The sequence below is a fragment of the Corvus moneduloides genome, chromosome 1 (assembly GCF_009650955.1).
Source record: "Corvus moneduloides isolate bCorMon1 chromosome 1, bCorMon1.pri, whole genome shotgun sequence".
Lineage (NCBI taxonomy): Eukaryota > Metazoa > Chordata > Aves > Passeriformes > Corvidae > Corvus > Corvus moneduloides.
The window spans coordinates 116858645-116877845 of record NC_045476.1 but is presented as its reverse complement, the minus strand read 5'-3'; the positions used below and the strand labels follow the sequence as shown (position 1 = coordinate 116877845).

Here is a 19201-nt window from a genome sequence, read left to right as displayed (position 1 = left end):
AAAAAGGGTTCTTAAAATTTTGCAGTGCAGTTGTAAATGATATTGGTTATTTTCAAACTGCACTGGGAATGGAAATAAAACAGTTCGATGAACACAGAGGAAAGACAGCCTTTCAGTCAGTTCTGTAATTGTACCTGAGTTACATTATAATGTCTACTAGTAATGCTCCTACTAACATGTGCTTAATTTTATCTTGTACCTGGGAAAGGACCAAAGGAAAATTGAAGAAATCATATTTCCATGGCAACAATACAAGCACAGCAGCCCTCTGAAGAGGCAGAAGAGAGACTGGGTTATTCCTCCAATCAACCTACCAGAAAATTCCAAAGGACCTTTTCCTCAGGAATTAGTTAGGGTAAGGAAGCTAATAGAAGTGTGGTTTCAGTGTCCCTCAGAGAGCTCTTGAAGAGATTTTGTGTAGATGATGTCTTGTTCATCGTCCAGACATTTATCAGAGTCTTTCGGGCTGGTTTCTTGTTGCTACCTCTGCATTGCATGCTGGGATGCGTCTAATTTCCAGGGCTTTGAGTTGTCTGTATGCTTCTGTACTGGTGGAAGATGACCTTGTTTTGGATGGTAAGTGTGTTAAGGGGTATCTCTGCTGGTTCAGGAGTTCTCCAGTCTCCTGCACTGGAGTTCTCTGCCTGGGAAATGGTGTGTGAGTGAGCAGGAAGCAGAGTGCACCAGGAGACCAAAGGAAATGGGATCTGATAGGGTGAGGACAGCAGCTGTTCCACAGGACTCTGCTGCCCAGAAGTGGCCATTGCAAGGAGCCAAGCACCTCTTCTGGGCTGGCTTCCAGCCATGGTACTGGCTGGTCATGATCAATTTGTTGGAACTTGGCAGAACATTAGCCCCAGTTGATAGGACACAGTTTTGCTCTGTTCTGTTTGATGCATGTGCTGGTGATTCAGCTGCTCCTCACAGATACAATGCCCTTCAGTTGTTTCCTTGGAAGATGAAACAAGTTCAGTCCAAGCAAAAATGGTGAGTTTCTCAAGAGCTGGCCTGTAGTGGAAGAGAGTCTGTAGCTTTGGGCTGGAAAGGTATAGAGAGAAGGGGAAAAACACAAACTAGACTTCTGTGTGTAATTTTATGATAGTATATGTTTTCTCTAAGATTTAAACAATTCTGTCTAAGTTAAAAATTCTTACTTGTTTTTGTTTAATGCAAATCATTTTTATTCTGAGAAATAGACAGGGATAATTTTATGTTTCTGAATATTCATTGACCAGCTTTCTAACAAAGAGTGGTATTGAAAACTTCAGACTTTATACCAACTCTGTACCATTTCCAGAATAATTATTTTTGCAAGTTCAGCTTAAGGAGCAAGGAGAAAATAGAGAGCTGCTGCTTTTCTCAGCAGCAGTCCTGTCCTGCGCTTGTTTCTAGCTAATGTAAACTTCATCTTTTTTGACACACAGATTAGGTCCGATCGTGATAAAAGCCTTTCGCTACGGTACAGTGTGACTGGCCCAGGAGCTGACCAGCCTCCAACAGGCATCTTCATCATCAACCCCATCTCAGGACAGCTGTCTGTGACAAAGCCTTTAGACCGGGAGCAGATTGCTTCTTTTCATGTAAGAGTTTAATTTACCATAAATCAGATTATCAAATTGAAGACGAACATCTGCTTCAAACATGACTTGAGCAGCCAGCGTTTAGTTTTGCATGAGATATGATTTGAAGAGTTTGTAGCAGATTTGTATTTATTGTACTTAATAAGGCTAACTCTTACTATATTTAAGCAGCTTAAATACATTAACATATGTAAACAGTGATTAAATGTATTTAGATAAAGTAATTTTAAAAGATTGAAATATGGATACTGTGGCTTATATTTCAAGTACAGGCCATTGATCACAGTCTACACTGAATTGTATACTTTCCAGAAGTTTAATTCAGCAACTTAAATTAGGATGTGACTGCTATTAGAATTGCAGCAGCTGTGATTTGAGAAATTAATGGGAAGAATAACGTACCAATTTTTATTTTAGGGGCAAATCTAAGCATTTTAATAGAATTGTAAATTAGGTCTGTCAGCTTATGAAAATTATATTCTTTGCTCTAAAGAAATTGACAAAGTAGACCACAGATTCCAGTATTAGTGGAAAAGGAAAGTTTCAAGGAAGAGGGAGAGCAGACTGTGACCTGAAGTTCTCTGTGCTTTTGGGAAATGATGCTGAAATCGTTACAGAAGTCACCCAGCTCCTGGAGAGAGTTTTCCAACATATCGTGGATTAAAACACTCCTTGCTTTGTGCTCTGGGGAGCCCCTTGAGTGCTTCTTCCAAACAGAGGACACAGCAGGAGGTGTCTGGGGGGGAGGCATGAGTGAAAGGCTCTCTCAAACAACAGCTCCGGCATCCGTAAGATTTTAACTGAGCATTTGACATTGGCAATTCAAGATTTACTGACTTGGGAATTTACATTTATATGAGTCATTTCCAGAGTGGTAAGTTAATAATGCCACCTTGCTGCTTTCTAGTAGTTTTGTAGCCGTAAGATATGTGTGTGTATATGTATGTAAGGGGCATCAGCAGGACTGCTGTAGGAGAAAGTTGCTCTTTTCCCTAACAATGGCCACCCTCTGGTCTAAATACAAAGATGTACATTTAAATCTGCATATTTTTAGAGAATGTTTTCTAGTGGTCATTATTAAAACCAGAATTCTATATGACAGTAGGAACTATAGTAGTAATCAAAATTGCATGATCTAAAATAATTTTCATCATATCAGAGAAGGAAGTCTGCAACTTAGAATAGTTTGGAAGTCTGAACGTCAGTTCAATTAGCAACTTGAAAACTTAAAAGGTCAATATGAGGGTGCAATGGCAGATAACAAAATATACACTGAGCTAAAAATGTCTGGCCTGAAACTTCTGTCACTATTATTATATCTATTTGCACCTATACATTGTGCAAATTTTAATTCTTTTAATGATTTTTGCAGCTGAGAGCACACGCAGTGGATGTAAATGGAAACCAGGTGGAAAATCCTATTGACATTGTTATTAATGTCATTGACATGAATGACAATAGACCTGAATTCTTACACCAGGTTTGGAATGGGACAGTCCCTGAGGGATCAAAGCCAGGTAAAATATGGGCTAAGTATCACATTTACAGTATCATTTTGAAGGTGTGATGAAAGGGGTGCCTTCAGACCTTGTAATACTTTGAAAAGTATCTTTAGTGTGATGAGCAAAATCTTAGATACTGTCTTCTTGTTACACCCTATTTTTAATGCACTTTTTAGCATGTTAGGATTCATTTCCAAAAGGTAGAATTGCTATGTACGTGAACTAAAACCAGGGAAGGCTTTAAGAATATGACTTCTGGTTCATGTTTTTGGAAATCCTAATTATAACATCACAGTTCTTACATTTATTTTTGTGATAGACATTGATGTTCATTTAGTTGACAGGTCAGGGTATAAGAGACTTCCGAAATGTCACCAGATCCAGTTCTAGTTTTGATTCCCAGAGGCTTTGCAAATACTGGGATTTGAAATCAGTGTCATTTGAATTCTCGAGAAAACCTAAGTGTTGTTCAGATCTCATTAAAATTCTAATCAGCTCAGACTAAAGTTTGCACTATGGCTGAAACCACTTTCTTAATTTGTCAGAAGTGCAAAATGAAAGGTTAGCACCAGAAATGTGTTTTCTAACTTTGCAATGTTTACTTGGCATTTGAGATACATCTCAAAGACTTTTGAAAAAGTATTATTTATACTGATTTTCAGTCGCTATCAGTATGTCCACCAATTCTGAACAATAAGTATATTTCCTTTGGCCCAATTAATAACATAAGTATCTAAACATGAGATGTTCTCCTGTTACAGAAATGTTATTTGTGGCAGAACTGTAGGATTTCATTGTTTATGTAGCTTCTTCAGTTATAAGCAAATCTAGTATTTTATAAACATAAGATTATTTTTATCTCCTCTTATGTATTTTAATTACTCTGTTGGTGAGTCTTGAGTTTAGCCAGTTTGTTTTAAGTAAAGAAGGAATGTGCAGATTTTACCAAAAGAAATACATGCTTTGACCACTGCTTGTAAAGTGATCTTGTATAATCTGAGTGTAAACTGTTTATATAACATCAATTATTTATCCTGCTGCTAGGAACCTACGTGATGACTGTTACTGCCATCGATGCTGATGATCCCAACGCACAGAATGGGATGCTGAGATACAGAATTTTGTCACAGGCCCCAAGCAGCCCCTCTCCAAACATGTTTACAATCAACAACGAAACTGGTGACATTATCACTGTAGCAGCTGGGCTTGACAGAGAGGTATGGCAGGTCTTAATCCCGTGGTCTGGGTTGCACTTAATATTGAAAAGATGCGCGTCTCAGGGATCTGGGTGGACGAGAGGCTGGACATGAGCTGACAATGTGCACTTGCAGGCAATCAATACAGGGCTGCATCAGAAGCAGCATGGCCAGCAGGTCAAGGGAGGTGATTCTCCTCCTCTGTTCTGACCTGGAGTGCTGCATCCAGGTCTGGGGCTCTCAGCACAGGAAGGACATGGACCTGCCTGGAGCAAGTCCAGAGGAGGGATGTGAAGATCATCAGAAGGTTGGAGCACCTCTCCTATGAAGACAGGCTGAGAGAGAGCTGGGACTGTTTAGCCTGGAGAAGAGAAGGCTCTGAGGAGACCTTATTGCTGCCTTCCAGTACCTAAATATGGGGCCTGCAGGAGAGCCTGGAGAGGGGTTTTTAATAAGGGCATATAAAGGTAGGACAAGGGGAAATGACTATAAACTGAAAGCAGGTGCATTTAGATCAGATAAAAGGCAGAAAGTCTTTACTGTGAAGGGTGGTAAGACACTGGAACAGCTTGCATAGAGAAGTTCTGGATGCCCCATCCCTGGAAGTGTTCAAGGCCAGGCTGGATGGGGCTCTGAGCCACCTGGTATAGTTGGAGGTGTCCCTGCCCAGGACTGGGGGTCTGGAACTAGATAATCTTTAAGGTCACTTCTAGTCCAAGCAATTTTATGATGCTGTGAAATATTTCTCCCCCTCCTCAGTCTTAACTTACTCCCTTTCTTCACCCTGTTGACACTGGTCATTGTCCTAGTCCCCGAGTACAAAAACTCAGAGGAGAGAAAATTATGTTAGGGATGAAGATTGGACCTATATATTCCATACGTGTAGTCACTCTTGGCTATGTGGGGTCATGGAAAGGATCTTGTCCCATAAGCCTGTTTGCTCTTAAGAAACAGGTACACACTAAAGCAGAGTAATGCAATAATAATAATAATAATAATATAATAATGAAAATAAATCATCTGTCAGTAATTCATTGCTGCATGCTGGGCAAGGCCCATTCTGTCTAGACAGTTCTTCACTGTGCCCACCACTGGAGAAGGAGGGTGTCAGATCCTCTGCTCTGATTCACCCATCTGTGAGGTTGGGAATAAAAATATTTCCCTCCCATATCCAAATCTGTCACACTAACTGTGCTTTTAAACCACTTGAAAACTTCACAAGAGATAAGCATTATTTTATAAACAAGCAGTAAAATCCAAACAAATCTCTTTTGAACACATCTTGTTTCAACTTCTGTTTTACTAACCTCATTTTACTTCATTAAATCCAAAGTACTGGATTTGCTCTTCATCTTTTAGCTGCTTGTTTATAGTTATTTAAAATGGAGAATAAAAATGCTTTCTGAAGTTCTGGGTTTGCTATTAATATTCTGATGCATTTCAGTTTGAAAGGGGCAATCAGAAGATTTGAAAAGCTAAACAGACTGTTAGATATTGCAATTAATTTTTGAGGTTTTATTAACATTCATTCTATTCAAGTTGGTTTTGAAGAGAAGGGATTTGAGCAAAGGAAAACCCTGAACTTTACAGTATTGCCCTATTAAATTAAAAGAATGATGGGCAGCTTTGCCCTTGTTTTTAAAATCCCTTGGTCATCTTTGACAGATGAACTTTCAGAAGGACATAGCAATAATTCTTGAGGTTTTATCACTTGGTGACTAGCTGTACTAGAGGGATTTAACTCGGAAGAAACCAGCTGCCTGTGGAGCTTAGACCCTCACATTAGCAGTTGGAAAAACCTTGTCATTCACCATCAGTTTTCCTGATGGATCACTCTGCTGATAACCAAATGCATATATATAAACATTTCTTGAACATGTTGGATATTAATGATTAACATTAAATTACTCAAATATTAAATTAGACTAATATGAGATAAAATGGTTTCCTTCCCAAGCCGTTGCTTTGCTTCCTCCATTTCCTGAATCATTTTGTGGAAGTCAATTAAATTAAAATGACCAGGAGTCTAGAAAGCAAAAGCTGAATTGTCTTGTGACAGTGGGCGGGGGAGTGCCTTGTTCTCCATGTACCCCAGCTGGTCTGCCCACTTCTGCCTTTCCACTCTTTTTCTCTTAAGTCTTGTGTCTCTTTATAAAGCTCTAATTAAAATCATAAAGTACTAGAGAGAACTTTAAATTCTTAAATAATGTGACACATTATGGGAGCATAAGTGTTGTAGGCATTAGGGAAAAGAAAAAAAAGTTCCTCTGATAGCATTCCTCATCTGCTGGTATTTTAGATTAGCATGCACAATGCGTTATCTGTGCTAACATGCACAGGAGGAGATTTGCTTAGGTAAGGAAACCCAGCTTTAGGCAGAAGAAATCTTTCATTTGTTATCTCAAAAGGTGCTGTTTCATGAGATCCAGCTGCTCTTATTTCTTCCGTTATTGCTGTGGAATTCACTTCAGCATTAAAACATCTGCATTGCTGCTGGAGGTGCTGAAGAAGTCAGGCAGGGTACTTAAATTTACACACTGACATTCCTGCCTCACGTGAGGTTAATTCAGTGAAGTGCTCTTTATTTGGCCTGTGTTGAAGTGGAAAGATGTGAACTGGTGAGGTCTGCGTTCTTTCTTGAAGCTGCCAGCTCGTTTTTGGATGTGTTGCTGCTAAGTCTCTGTGCAGGCTGCTGACACATGCTCCACAGCTTGTTCCTGGCTGCATCTCAAACCACAGTGAAAAGAGGAGACCCCACCTCCCCCAATTTCCCCATGCTTGGAAAGTTGTGTGCTTGTTGATTTCTGAAATTTCACTCTCAGCAGTTGATCTGCTTTATGTGAGTGCTGGGAAGGGGGGAAAAAAAACAAGGAACCAGACAAAACCACTGATACGCTGTCTTTTGGGGCACTTTCTGGGGAAGCTTCTAGTGTGCTGGTTCTGTTGGAATTAGAGGATTGTAAGGAAGCTGAGTCCCTGTGTAATAATAATGGAGTTTCCTTAATGAAATTTGCTTCTTGGGATCAATGTGTTAAGACCAAGATGAATCAGAAGCACCTGCTGTTTCAATAACATAGAATCATATGGCAGCGAGATTTGCTTCAATACTGCTTTAGATTTTATTGCTTCACAGTAAGTAAAGTATGATTTTTTCCTGGATGAAAGTGGTAAAAGTATTTCTTTGGTTCCCTCATGACTGCTTCTCTTGTTGGTGTCATGAAGGAAACCTTTAGGATGTTTAAAGCCTTTTGAAGGTCAGTTTGCAAGTATATTTTCCAAGTCAGAATTCATATATATATTTGTGCATTATTAAACATATATACTGCATTTCTGTAGACTTAATACTAATCTTGCTTTTCTGAAGAATCATGGGATGCATATATAGCAATACACATTTGGGGTGTCTTGTAAGGGTTTCTGTTTGAAAGAGGGGATGAGCATAAATCATTATCTTCAGTGGGAGATAAAGATCCATACAGCTTATTTTAAAAAATTTCTATTCAGTGACTCATATTTGTTGCTTGGAAATGTACAAACCGTTAAACCTCTCATGTCTGTCGTACTGTCTGGCCAAAATTTGAAAGAATGCTAAATACTATCCATGGAAGTGCCCTTGCTTATTTTTTTGTATCAGTACTTGTAATTCCTTTTTGTAAATGGTGTGATTCTTGGGCTGTCCTGCTTAGGATCAGGAGTTGGACTCTCTGATCCTGATGGGTCCATTCCAACTCAGCATGTTTCATGATTCTATAAGTTGTTTCCATAAGTAATCTGTCATATACCCCACTCTATAGACAGTGTAAGAAAATAACGTACCAGGTGGAAAAAAAACCCCAAAACATAAAGATAGGCTTTTCTTGAAATATTTTTATTTTGCCAAAAGGTTTTTGCCAGTGTTAGTAAACCATTTGTGAAAGTGCCATTTCAAAGCAATAGCAGCTCCTTATGTTTGTGTCCTTTCTTTTGGGAAGAACTGAATGGTAGCACCTCTCTCCAAGGAAGGATGATGAACTGGTAAATGAAGGAGCATGCACAATATTTGAGTGCAGTGAGTTAAAATAAACTTTTCAGCAACTCTATACAGAAAACATCTTTATGATTTTCCTTTTTATTTTTTTTTTTTTTCAATAGGACCTTGTCACTGTCATTTTAAACAGCTCACCAGGCTGAGGTCAGGTCTCCGCCAGGCGTTTCTGGTGCTTAGGGACCCTGGCCCCGCTCCATCTGTGAGGGGGGAGTGAGTGCCCAGCTCAAGGGCTGTTAGCAGTGGTGGGGGGAGAGGGGGCCCACGGGCGCCGTGCTCAACCAGGGTGTTTAACATTTATGGAAATAGCTCGTTTGGTGCTTCCCTCCCCCTTTCTCCCAGTGCCCTTACTCGTCTCTGTTGGCCTCGACATCTTTGGTTTCCATAGAGATCACAAGAAATTGCAGCAGCAGTTTTATACTCAGGCTTGGCTGAAACAAAACCTTGGCAGTTGTGGCCGTTTGGCCGAGAAACCTACCTTGGCTCAGTGCTCTCAAATGCTTTTGAGGACTTTCCCTGTTTTAGTATAAACTGCACTCTGGTTCTCTTTTTGCCATTTGAAAAGCATTGTTAAACCTGTGATCATGCATTAACTGTCTAAAGGGGGTTGATTTATTAGAGTAGGAAGCAGTCAGCCTGTCCTTACCTTGATGGTCTTTGAAGAAAGTCAAACGGTAGTTCAGTATAAGCAACCTGCTGCTGTATTCCTGTGGCACAAACTTTGCTCCTGTCATTTTGGGTGATGCTAACTAGAATAAACTGTGTGATAGGCTCCATTGCTTAGCAGAGTGCAATTTTGGGAACACCTGCTGTCCTATGGTAATGTTAGTTTTGTCTAAAACTTACGTTGTCATTTTGTGTTTTAGAAAGTACAACAATATACATTAATAATTCAAGCTACGGACATGGAAGGAAACCCAACATATGGTCTTTCAAACACAGCAACTGCTGTCATCGCTGTGACAGATGTCAATGACAATCCTCCAGAGTTCACTGCCATGACTGTAAGTACAGCATAGAAGTTACTGAAGGATGTGCATATTTATAACCATTCTGTGTTTTTCTCATTATATTCACAGACAGTAAATATTTATTACTTATTAAATACTGTACTGGCAGGCAGAACTAAAATACATGCAGAATATATATCCCTTACATACAGTGTTCTGCTTTTGGCCAAAAGGCAAAAGCTGACAAGGGAATCAAGCCATTGGTTCTCTGGGTGGCCTCAGGTAAACTTCATTAGACAAATTGTCGGAATTCCAGAGAAGAGAGGCGGGCTTTGATGAATGCTCAGCATGGTGTGGCTCTTGCATGCTTCTCCAGACGAGTGAAGTGTTTGTGTGGTTTTTGCAGTTCTACGGGGAAGTACCGGAGAACAGGGTGGATGTGATTGTAGCGAACCTGACAGTAACAGACAAAGACCAGCCCCACACGCCGGCGTGGAATGCCATGTACCGAATGACTGGAGGAGACCCGACGGGCCGCTTCACCATCCTGACCGATCCCAACAGCAACGATGGGCTGGTGACTGTCGTAAAGGTAAGGCGTGCTTGCGTTCCAGACAGTTCAGCAGAGATGGAAGAAGTGGGAGAACACTGAATGGGGGGATATGTGAATTCCTGAGGCCATCGTGAATTCTGGAATTTAGCAATCTGTCTCTTCTTCTGTTACCTTCTTATGCTATCAATAGTATTCCGTCTGATTTAAAAATCAGGCAAGGCTGTTGAAAATTAAAAATCGTGAAGCTTTATTTGCCAAAAGATAGAAATTGCTCTGTGAAAAAATGACTGCTTAGTATTTTTTGCTAGTCTGAAGGAACAACTTCTCCTCAATTAGTAGTCATGCATGTTGTCTGCACATTTTATGTCAAGATGTTCCATTAAGGAACAGATACAGGCAGTCAAAGCACAATCAGAGAGGAAAAAATGATAGGTGGGAGGGTACTTCCACAAGAGACGTTTAAAGACTGGCTATTTTTAAAACCTCGTTTAAATACCTTTTATGGAATAACCTGTCTATCTTCATTCTCTAACCAACACAGCTCTGTGTTGAGGGATGACTTACTGCAAGTGATAATAACAATGTGGTTCTATAATTAAACCTGCCAGGCAGTAGCCACCTTTGCTCATGACCCTCTGATAAGTGTCTCTTCTCTGAGTTGGCCTGCTCTGGTTTTGGCTGATGCATTTCAAAGTCAAACATGTGATGCCAGTATTCCCATTTGGAAATTAAAAAATTCACTTTAGTTTTACTTTTTTTTTTCTTTTTTGCTTTGTTTTGTTTCGGTTTGTTTGATTTTAATCCTCCCAGTATCTAGGTGACAGAAAGATACAACCCACCTATGGCATTAATGGTAATTCACATTGGGTTTTTTTAAGAGCTGTCTCTGGTTTATAACTGCTCTTCCCCAGAGGTGCCAATTGTTATATTGCAATCTTCCAGGAAGAATTATGTGAGTGTCTGTGCTTTTTAGCACTCCTTTAAGTGCCCAGACATGGGAAAAGTTGGAAACATGCCTACAGTTTTTATTGGCAGTGCAATGAGTTGATCTGTCAACCTGTAATGAAGATTAGATTGTCTCTTGTCACTTATTTCATACTATCACGTGCCAAATGCCCCTGTAAGGTACAAGGTTTCTTCAGTCTGGGATGTGTGTGAATAGTACAGTGCATAGTGCAAAGGCAAATCCTGTGTCCAGGAATTCCTCAACCCTATGCAGCACGACAGAGGAACTCTAGACTCAAACTGTTTTTACTTTTTCTTAAATTGGACTTCTGGCTCAGTGAGGAAATCTCCAAACTGAAGGTTGTCTGCACTGGGAAGATGGGAGCTATAGGTATACCAGACATGAGGTTGGCTGGGATTACCAAGAGTATTTCTAGTAAGGTGTTAAGGGCATGAGAATCTCTAATCTACGGGAATAGCTGTGGTCATGAACTTGTTTGAAGGAAACTTTAATCCTCGTAACAGAAAGAGGCAGCTTTTCTCTCCCCAGGAGAGAGCATCAGGAGGCACATGTGAGTGCCTGGCACAAAGCTAGGAGCTTCTTCATCATTTTGTGATTCCACTATTTGTTTCCTCATTTGTCTCTAATGGCAGTACCAGAGCAAGTTAAATCTAGGAATGACAAGGTTTCTAGCTCTTCTGACTTCAAAACTGCTCCTGCTAAGCAAAACCCCAGCCCATAGGCTCATGTTGAGGTGATGATACTGTGTTCTCTTCAGACTCCATACTCATTTTTGAGAAAAGCAGTACAAGTAATCTTCAAAAATGTGCTTTAAATTTAAAATGTTACTGTGTGTCCCTTGCTGCTGTGAATAAACGTTAACACTTCCAACTCTTTGCTCTTCCCAGCCTATTGACTTCGAGACCAACAGGATGTTTGTACTTACCGTAGCTGCGGAAAATCAAGTGCCTTTGGCTAAGGGGATTCAGCATCCTCCTCAGTCAACAGCAACTGTGTCCATTACGGTCATTGATGTGAATGAGAGCCCATATTTTGTTCCAAACCCCAAGCTCGTGCGTCAGGAAGAGGGGCTGCTTGCTGGTAGCATGTTGACAACTTTCACTGCTCAGGACCCCGATCGTTACATGCAGCAAACGTCTCTAAGGTCTATATAAACATTTTGCTATGTCTGTGTTATGGAGTGGGTGGGGAGCAAAGAGATGGCATGTGGAATGACTGCATTTACTGTAGCACACAGCTATCACAACACATCCTGTGGCTTTTGTGCAGCTCTCTCCAAAGGGATTTTTGGCTGTAGAGAGGGTGAACTGACCAGTATTCATAGCTGTGTAATTTTCTCATCCTAAGTCCTATTTCATCAAGGTAGAAGGCAGTTATGCATCTGTTGTAAAGTATATGTTCCATCCCAGCAAATTCAGTCAGAGCAGACACATGCTTCTGTGAACTAAGATCATTTGCAATTTAAATTCGCCAGTAATTTTCACATGGCAGGAAAATCAGATTGTTGATGAAATCTGAAGGGTTCTCTTCTAATTTTTTCTCCAGCAGTTCAAAGTAGTCCTGTTGTCTGTCTGTGAACTCTTGTACTGATAGCTATGATCATAATTTGATCATAATTTTTCTTATGTCTGAAACTTTGCTACATGAACATGCCTTGTATAAGTCACGGTCATTATCTGCAAAGCTAAGATGTTGACTGGCCATGGGTGAGGACTCACCTTATCCCGCATTTTTTTTTCCTTTTAGCTCATGTAGAAGAAGCTCCAGAACTTAGGTTCTGTCTTTCCTTCCAAAATCAAGATCATTGCAATTTTATTTTCTCTTGATTCTTGGTTAGCTGTTTGTGATATTTTGCTCATTTGTGAACATAACCATCGTAGAAATGACAGCATGAGGATTTCAGTGCTAAGATAGCTTGCACTTGATTAATGTCAAAGGGAAAATTTATCAGATAGAATGGTTTTGAAAGACACTTCTCTTTCAAATTAAGATGAGAAGCATGCAGTAAAACCAGAGTCTCTGAAAGTGAAGTGATACTGAAGTGCTAGAACAATGTGAGTTAGTGCAACTGTAACACTATCCATTTTTTACCTCTCCTGCTCTCAGCACTCTGACAAGATGAACCTTAGTATGAACAGCTCTGTAGGTGTAGAAAAACCAAGAAGGATCTTGACTGAATATTTTAATTTAGTCTCTGAGTATTAATGTTGTATAGTCTATGGTAATTGCATGATTCCCTCCAATTATGTGGTAACTTACAGGGCAAGGCACTTCACGAATTGAAATGCAGGACTGATTTTAATACGTATTTCCATTGATAAATGGAAATTTTAAAAATGCTATCTTAAAATTCCAAAAATGTGTTCAGAATACAAATTAAAATACTAATATTGCCTTTGTTGTCAATATTTATGTTGGTGGATAAATAACACAACTTATTATTAAATACACAGGTACTCAAAACTTTCTGATCCTGCAAACTGGCTGAAAATTGACCCTGTTAATGGACAAATAACTACTACAGCTGTTTTGGACAGAGAGTCAATATATGTGCAAAACAATATGTATAATGCAACGTTTCTTGCTTCTGATAATGGTATGTATCAACATTGTATATTTTTTTCAAAAAGCTTTCTTCTTTTTGGTTGAATGGCACTCAGTTTTACTGGGGCAGAAACCAGGGTATGCTTAGAATACATCCCGTTGGAAATTTGTGTTACTATCAGACTGTGTATAATTTCCCAGCTACTTGGGAAATGGCTGAAAAATAGTTCTCTGAGTTTGTCGAAAAACACTGGCTTGGTGACATTAGTTGAGTTGACAGAAAATTGAAAAAAAACCTGCATGGGAGGGTGGTAGGTTGAGTGAATGCACAGCGTGAATGTGCTTTATGGGGAATGATGTGTTGGTGGAGGGGCTTTGTATTTTCCCACATTCAGGCTGCAGCAGTGCAGAGGGAAAAGTATCTCTTCGTTGTCAGTTTGTTAATGACAATTAACACTGCTCAGAAATGAGTCCTTTGGTTTCAGCTGGAGTGCTGTACTGTTGATAGCTGATAGCAGAAAGATGGACAGGTGCAGTTGGGAATATTCTCCCATTAGAAGGGAAAACTGGAATACTGGGGCTCTTTGCATTGGAAAGAAGACATGGTAAAATTTTCTGAACTGGAAGCTGGATCAGCTGTTTCTATACTTTGGCTCTGTTCTGGAGAAGAAACATAAATGGAACTGGAAGATTATGGGAGGTGGAATGAGAACCATTGTGAGTTATGCCGAAACATTCCATGCCAAATCATCACATAAATGGGTGATTCCAACAAGGTTTATGGAAGCATTACACATTCGATAGGGATAGCAGGAATGTCTAGAAATAGCATGCTGAAAGTCAGTATTAGAAATAATTTAAACAGCACATTTATGGTAAAGGGTGATCTTAAGTCTTCAAAGTTAGAAAATAATTTGTCCAAACTATCCCAATTTTGCACCTTCTTCTTTGAAGCCTTTGATGTGGACTATCTATGGATATTGACTATCTGTCTGGTCAGTGAAGTGAATGAGTCCCTGATCAGTGGATCTGCAGTTATTTGCTGAATTTTGCTGAGTAGGGCCATTTTTCCAAGAACAGACTACGTAAGAACTAGTGTGTTAGCAGGAGCAGTAACAGTGTTAGATTGGTTTTGTAAAGACAGAATCCCAAAACTGAGGTAAATGTATAAAAGTGTTCATACAGCTTGATTTAAATAACTTTGCAACTGGAAACAGGCTTAATACTATTTCCTTTTCTTTAAGGAATACCCCCAATGAGTGGAACTGGCACACTTCAGATATACCTGCTGGACATCAATGATAATGCCCCCCAAGTGCATCCAAAAGAAGCCACAACGTGTGAAACACTGCAGCCTAATGCTATTAACATCACTGCTGTAGACCCTGACATAGATCCAAATGCAGGCCCGTTTGCCTTTGAGCTGCCTGACACACCTGCTAGTATTAAGAGGAATTGGACCATTGTTCGGATTAGTGGTAATTAACATTATGGAAATCTTAATAGTTTTAAAGAAACTTCCGCAAATGTTTTCTCTTTGGTATTATTTCACAACATACGTGAATTGGGTTAATACGAACAAGAAATCACCTTGGTGTAAGCTCCCCAGAGAACAAGAAATTTTAAGAAAGAAAAGATGTTCACAGCAGTCAGGAAATCTGTTACCCTGAGTGTCACATAGCGGTTTGAGCAACAAGTTAACACAGAGCTCAAACATGAGCTATTTTTGCCAGTGTTATTTTAAGCCCATGTGAGCAATACATTACTTTTTAACCAGCACCTTATTTTCACACACAGGCGATCACGCCCAGCTCTCCTTAAGAATCCGGTTCCTGGAGGCCGGTATCTACGATGTGCCCATAGTTATTACAGATTCTGGAAATCCACATGCATCCAGCACTTCCTTGCTGAAGGTGAAAGTTTGCCAGTGTGACTTAAACGGAGACTGCACTGATGTTGACCGGATTGTTGGTGCAGGGCTGGGCACTGGTGCCATCATTGCAATTCTGCTTTGTATCATCATCTTGCTCAGTGAGTAGATAGCTCTCTTAATTCTAACTCCTTTACTCTTGCAAGTACAGTATTACGCTTTAGTATCACGTACCTTGACAAAGATGGGAGTTATTAAAGGCTCAGGTCCAGGAATTGCTCCTGCATGGTTTAGTGTTCTGAACAAGTATGAAAACTTCCTTGATAGTACAGGATTTAGATTCTGACAGAGTACAGCTAGCACCTGTTTGGCAGTCAAGCACTGCAGTGGGTTTGTCAAAGAGATTTTCCATTTATACGCATGGACACTTGGAATGATACGTCAGTGAGTGACCAGGTTGAAGATGTGATTAGTCCCCAGACATCTAATCTCTCTTGTGCTGCCAGTATTGTGTGATTTGGTGCCACCCACAGCGGGTAACAGTGCTTTTAAGGAGTGCTCTGATGTTACTACTGTTGTGCTTCAGATTAATGCAAGTAGGCTGTTGGAAAGTAATACATCACAGCCCTTCACATGAGGCCTGACAGGAAAGGCAGGTATGCAGGAACAATGGTGTTTAAGCATAAAGCTGTACTAGTATTCTACTTTGTGTCAAGTGCATTCAGCAAGGAAAATGACTAAAAATCATAAGTGTCTGTCCAGTAGTAAATTAGATGCTAGATCTCCTACACATTATACTTAACTGATTCCCTAATCTGGTGGAATGCAAGGAACCATTAGCCTGTTCATAGTACACTATGCACCAGTCTAGAACACAGAAAATTATGGAAACGAGTAATTAAAAAAAAAAAAAAAATTGAGCCTGGCTAAGCACACAGTTCTATACCAGGACACGGTACAATTGTTTTCATGATACAAGATATTTTTTAAATGCTAGGTATGAAACTAAAAGAACTTTATTGAAGGAGAGGTTTCTTTCTGAATCTAGTGATTTATGAAGCATAGTCTTCCTTAATTCTTTTCATGACAAGTGTATTTTGCAGGTGTGGAATGGATTTGTTCCTTACAACCTTGAATATGTGATTGATTTCCAGACCAAATTGCCTATAGAGGTCTGAGTTTAAACATATCTTGCTTAAGCTGCCTTCTGCCTGGTTTTTTCACGTTAAAAAAACCTGTTCGTTATCAAGAACGGTCAAATCCCAACTTTACTGCTTCTTTGGGTTTTTTTTTCTTTTAAAATCTTGACGTCAAATTTCTACGATTTTCCATGGCTGTATTTCAGAATCAAGATGTGGTTTTGTCTCTTCCATTTTTGCATTACAGTTTTAGTTTTAATGTTCGTGGTATGGATGAAACGCCGTGATAAAGAGCGTCAGGCAAAGCAGCTCTTGATTGATCCTGAAGATGATGTGAGGGACAACATTCTGAAATACGATGAAGAAGGGGGTGGAGAGGAAGATCAGGTGAGGAAAGATTAATGGGTTTTATGTATAGATTTACACTTCTTACTTCACTTACCTATTTTGTTTACATTGAAACACTATGGTAGGTAGCTAATTTTTACGTTAAATAGTGAAGGCAATAAGTGAGGTTTTCAAAGCTTTAAATAAAACACTGCTTTTTCATTCAGGTTTTTTTGCAGTTCCAGATATACCAATTGCTTGCCATTTGGATGTGTAAAAACTGTATCTTGTCCTCTTGCAGTAAAAGCATTCTGACCAGATTCCAGCTAAGGCTGTTATATTTAAATTAAAGTTTGCATCCACTCTCACTGCTGTCTGTAAACTTTCCTCACTCTTTGTCTGGGAAATTGTTGTACAGAAACACAAGTGCAGGGTGCCTAATACCACCTAAACGAAGTATGACCCTTTCTTGGTGGTGGGTGAATGCCTTTTTAGATATGTAGTGATGTTGGCTATTGATAGATTTGCCACCACTGGGATTTCAAGCTTGGAAAGCATTTAGGTTTCAAGTAGCTGTCAGGGCACATCTGTGTTTATTCAAATACCTTTCCAGGCAGGTGCCATATGCATTTACTCTCATGTCACCTCTGGTTGAACCACTGCTGATATGTCAGAGGACTAGGAGTGATGTGCATATGCTAAGAATAGCTTCTTTTTCCCTCTCTCTCTCCAAGTTAGTGGATTTTCAAGCAGTGTGATTTCCTTCCTTCAGAGGACATTTATTAAGTGCTTTATGAACATGACAAACAGCAGATTTATGCACAGTATTAATAGTAGAAGTGTAGTAATTACAAAGAGAACAGTGCATATAATAGAGTCTAAGAAATTTTCCAGTTAAAAGCCTTGAAAAATTAAGTGCAATTCTTCCACACATCCCCAGTCCCAGTCATCTGGCACTTGAGTTATCTGAAAAGTGTCTCCCTTTACTGGTGCAGACTTTTATAGTTTCCTTCTGCTCGTTTGTTTGTTTGTCTGAAATTTGTGTTCCCCTTAGTAATTTCCATGCTTCCTGCATTTCCCCAAGTACTGTTCCTACTTCCTGGCTTTTCTGCATAATGTTCTTCTTAGGCAGTTTTCAAAGGAAACTTCAGTTTATGCAGTTTTGGAAAATTGCTTATGTTGTTAAATAAAGTGAAAACAACCCTTTGAGTCTATGCATGTATTCCAGTTGTTTGTACATAGTTTGACTACAAGAACTGCATCCTGTTTGTGCATCTGTTATTGTACAGAAAAGTTACAAGCTTAAAAGAAAATTAGGAAAACTCAGTCCTGTGAGAAGTAATTTTTCAGTTCACATATCCCCAGCTCTTGTTCATCCTGAATTCTCTGGAGGATCAGTTCAGCAATTGTCATGGAACTTTGATTTTAATTACTGTCCACATAACCCGCAGGACAGAGTGAGTGAGGTTCTCTGAGTATAGTCCATTGGGAAGTCATAGGTGATGGTGGGGTAGCGTAGGGAGAGATTGCGCTGCAGATCAGAAACGTTCACCATTGTAACAGTGGACAACGAGAGTAAAACGGGACTGGTTCTGAAGTCTCTCCTCTGCCCATCTTGTGCTGTGCTCCACTCCGGTTGGCAGTGCTGCCTTTGTGAGAGGAGCAGTTAGGGTGGTGTGGCAGGAGGCAGCATCCTGCGAGTGCCGCAGAGATTAGCGCGACGTAAACCGTCCGTAATCACAGCCTTTCACTGGCAGTGAATGAATGTGCTGCACGCAGTGAAAGGAAAACTGCCGACGGGTGGACTAGCAGTAAAATAGTAAGAAACGTGAAATTAGGACCATTTCCTCTCACAGTGGGCGTAGAAGGCATCTAGATATAGATAATTTTGAGGGCTTTGCAAAAGATTGAATGATTTTTAGTCACAAAACCCCTTATTTCGTTCTTAAGACGAATGTTAAAGCCACTATTGCGATTTAGTTATCTCCACAGCCAGCCACTTGGTTCGGGTGTATGGGTCCCTTTTTTGATCCATTGACAGCAGGCCAGTCTCTGAGGGTCTAAAACACCCTTTCACACTCCAAATGTAGAAAACATGTCAGGAAAAGAACAGCTCCTACAAAGTGTAACAAGCTTTTATGATCACTTCTATAGTAGCTGGTTTTACACCAGTACTAGGCAAAATGGGGGTAGGTTCTCCATAGCTTCGAAGCTAGGAATTTGTTCCTATGCAGAATGGATGAAGAGAGAGCATAAAATTTTCAGCTTATTTTTCTGTCTACAATGGATGATTGTAGATAAATTCTGTCTTGCTTTTCAGGGAGATTATTTTACATTATTTTGGTTTGGCATTTTGTAAAATCTAAATTCTGCCTGTGCTTAACTAGATGATAATAATTCCTAGGCTTGTTTCTTCTTGGTTCCCTCCTGGCCATCCTCACCTCCTGTGCCCAAGGGAAAGAGGGAGAATTGTATTTCATTGGGGTTTATTTGGTTTTGCACACATTTTATGCGAGACTTAAGAACTTAGAATGCAAAGCTTTTCGAAT

At 39.8% G+C, this 19201-nt stretch overlaps 1 protein-coding gene across 2 annotated transcripts in view; it reads left to right on the top strand.

Moving 5' to 3' along the window:
* Positions 1-19201, top strand: part of CDH2 (cadherin 2) — a 116977-nt gene that overhangs the window by 79469 nt on the left and 18307 nt on the right. For both annotated transcript variants that reach the window (XM_032124136.1, XM_032124141.1), the window contains exons 4-14: positions 209-355; positions 1425-1580; positions 2953-3097; positions 4127-4299; positions 9169-9306; positions 9659-9844; positions 11660-11916; positions 13226-13368; positions 14561-14794; positions 15114-15347; positions 16573-16712. In XM_032124136.1, coding sequence (XP_031980027.1) covers positions 209-355; positions 1425-1580; positions 2953-3097; positions 4127-4299; positions 9169-9306; positions 9659-9844; positions 11660-11916; positions 13226-13368; positions 14561-14794; positions 15114-15347; positions 16573-16712 — 1953 coding nt within the window. The remainder of the gene's footprint in view (positions 1-208; positions 356-1424; positions 1581-2952; positions 3098-4126; positions 4300-9168; positions 9307-9658; positions 9845-11659; positions 11917-13225; positions 13369-14560; positions 14795-15113; positions 15348-16572; positions 16713-19201) is intronic.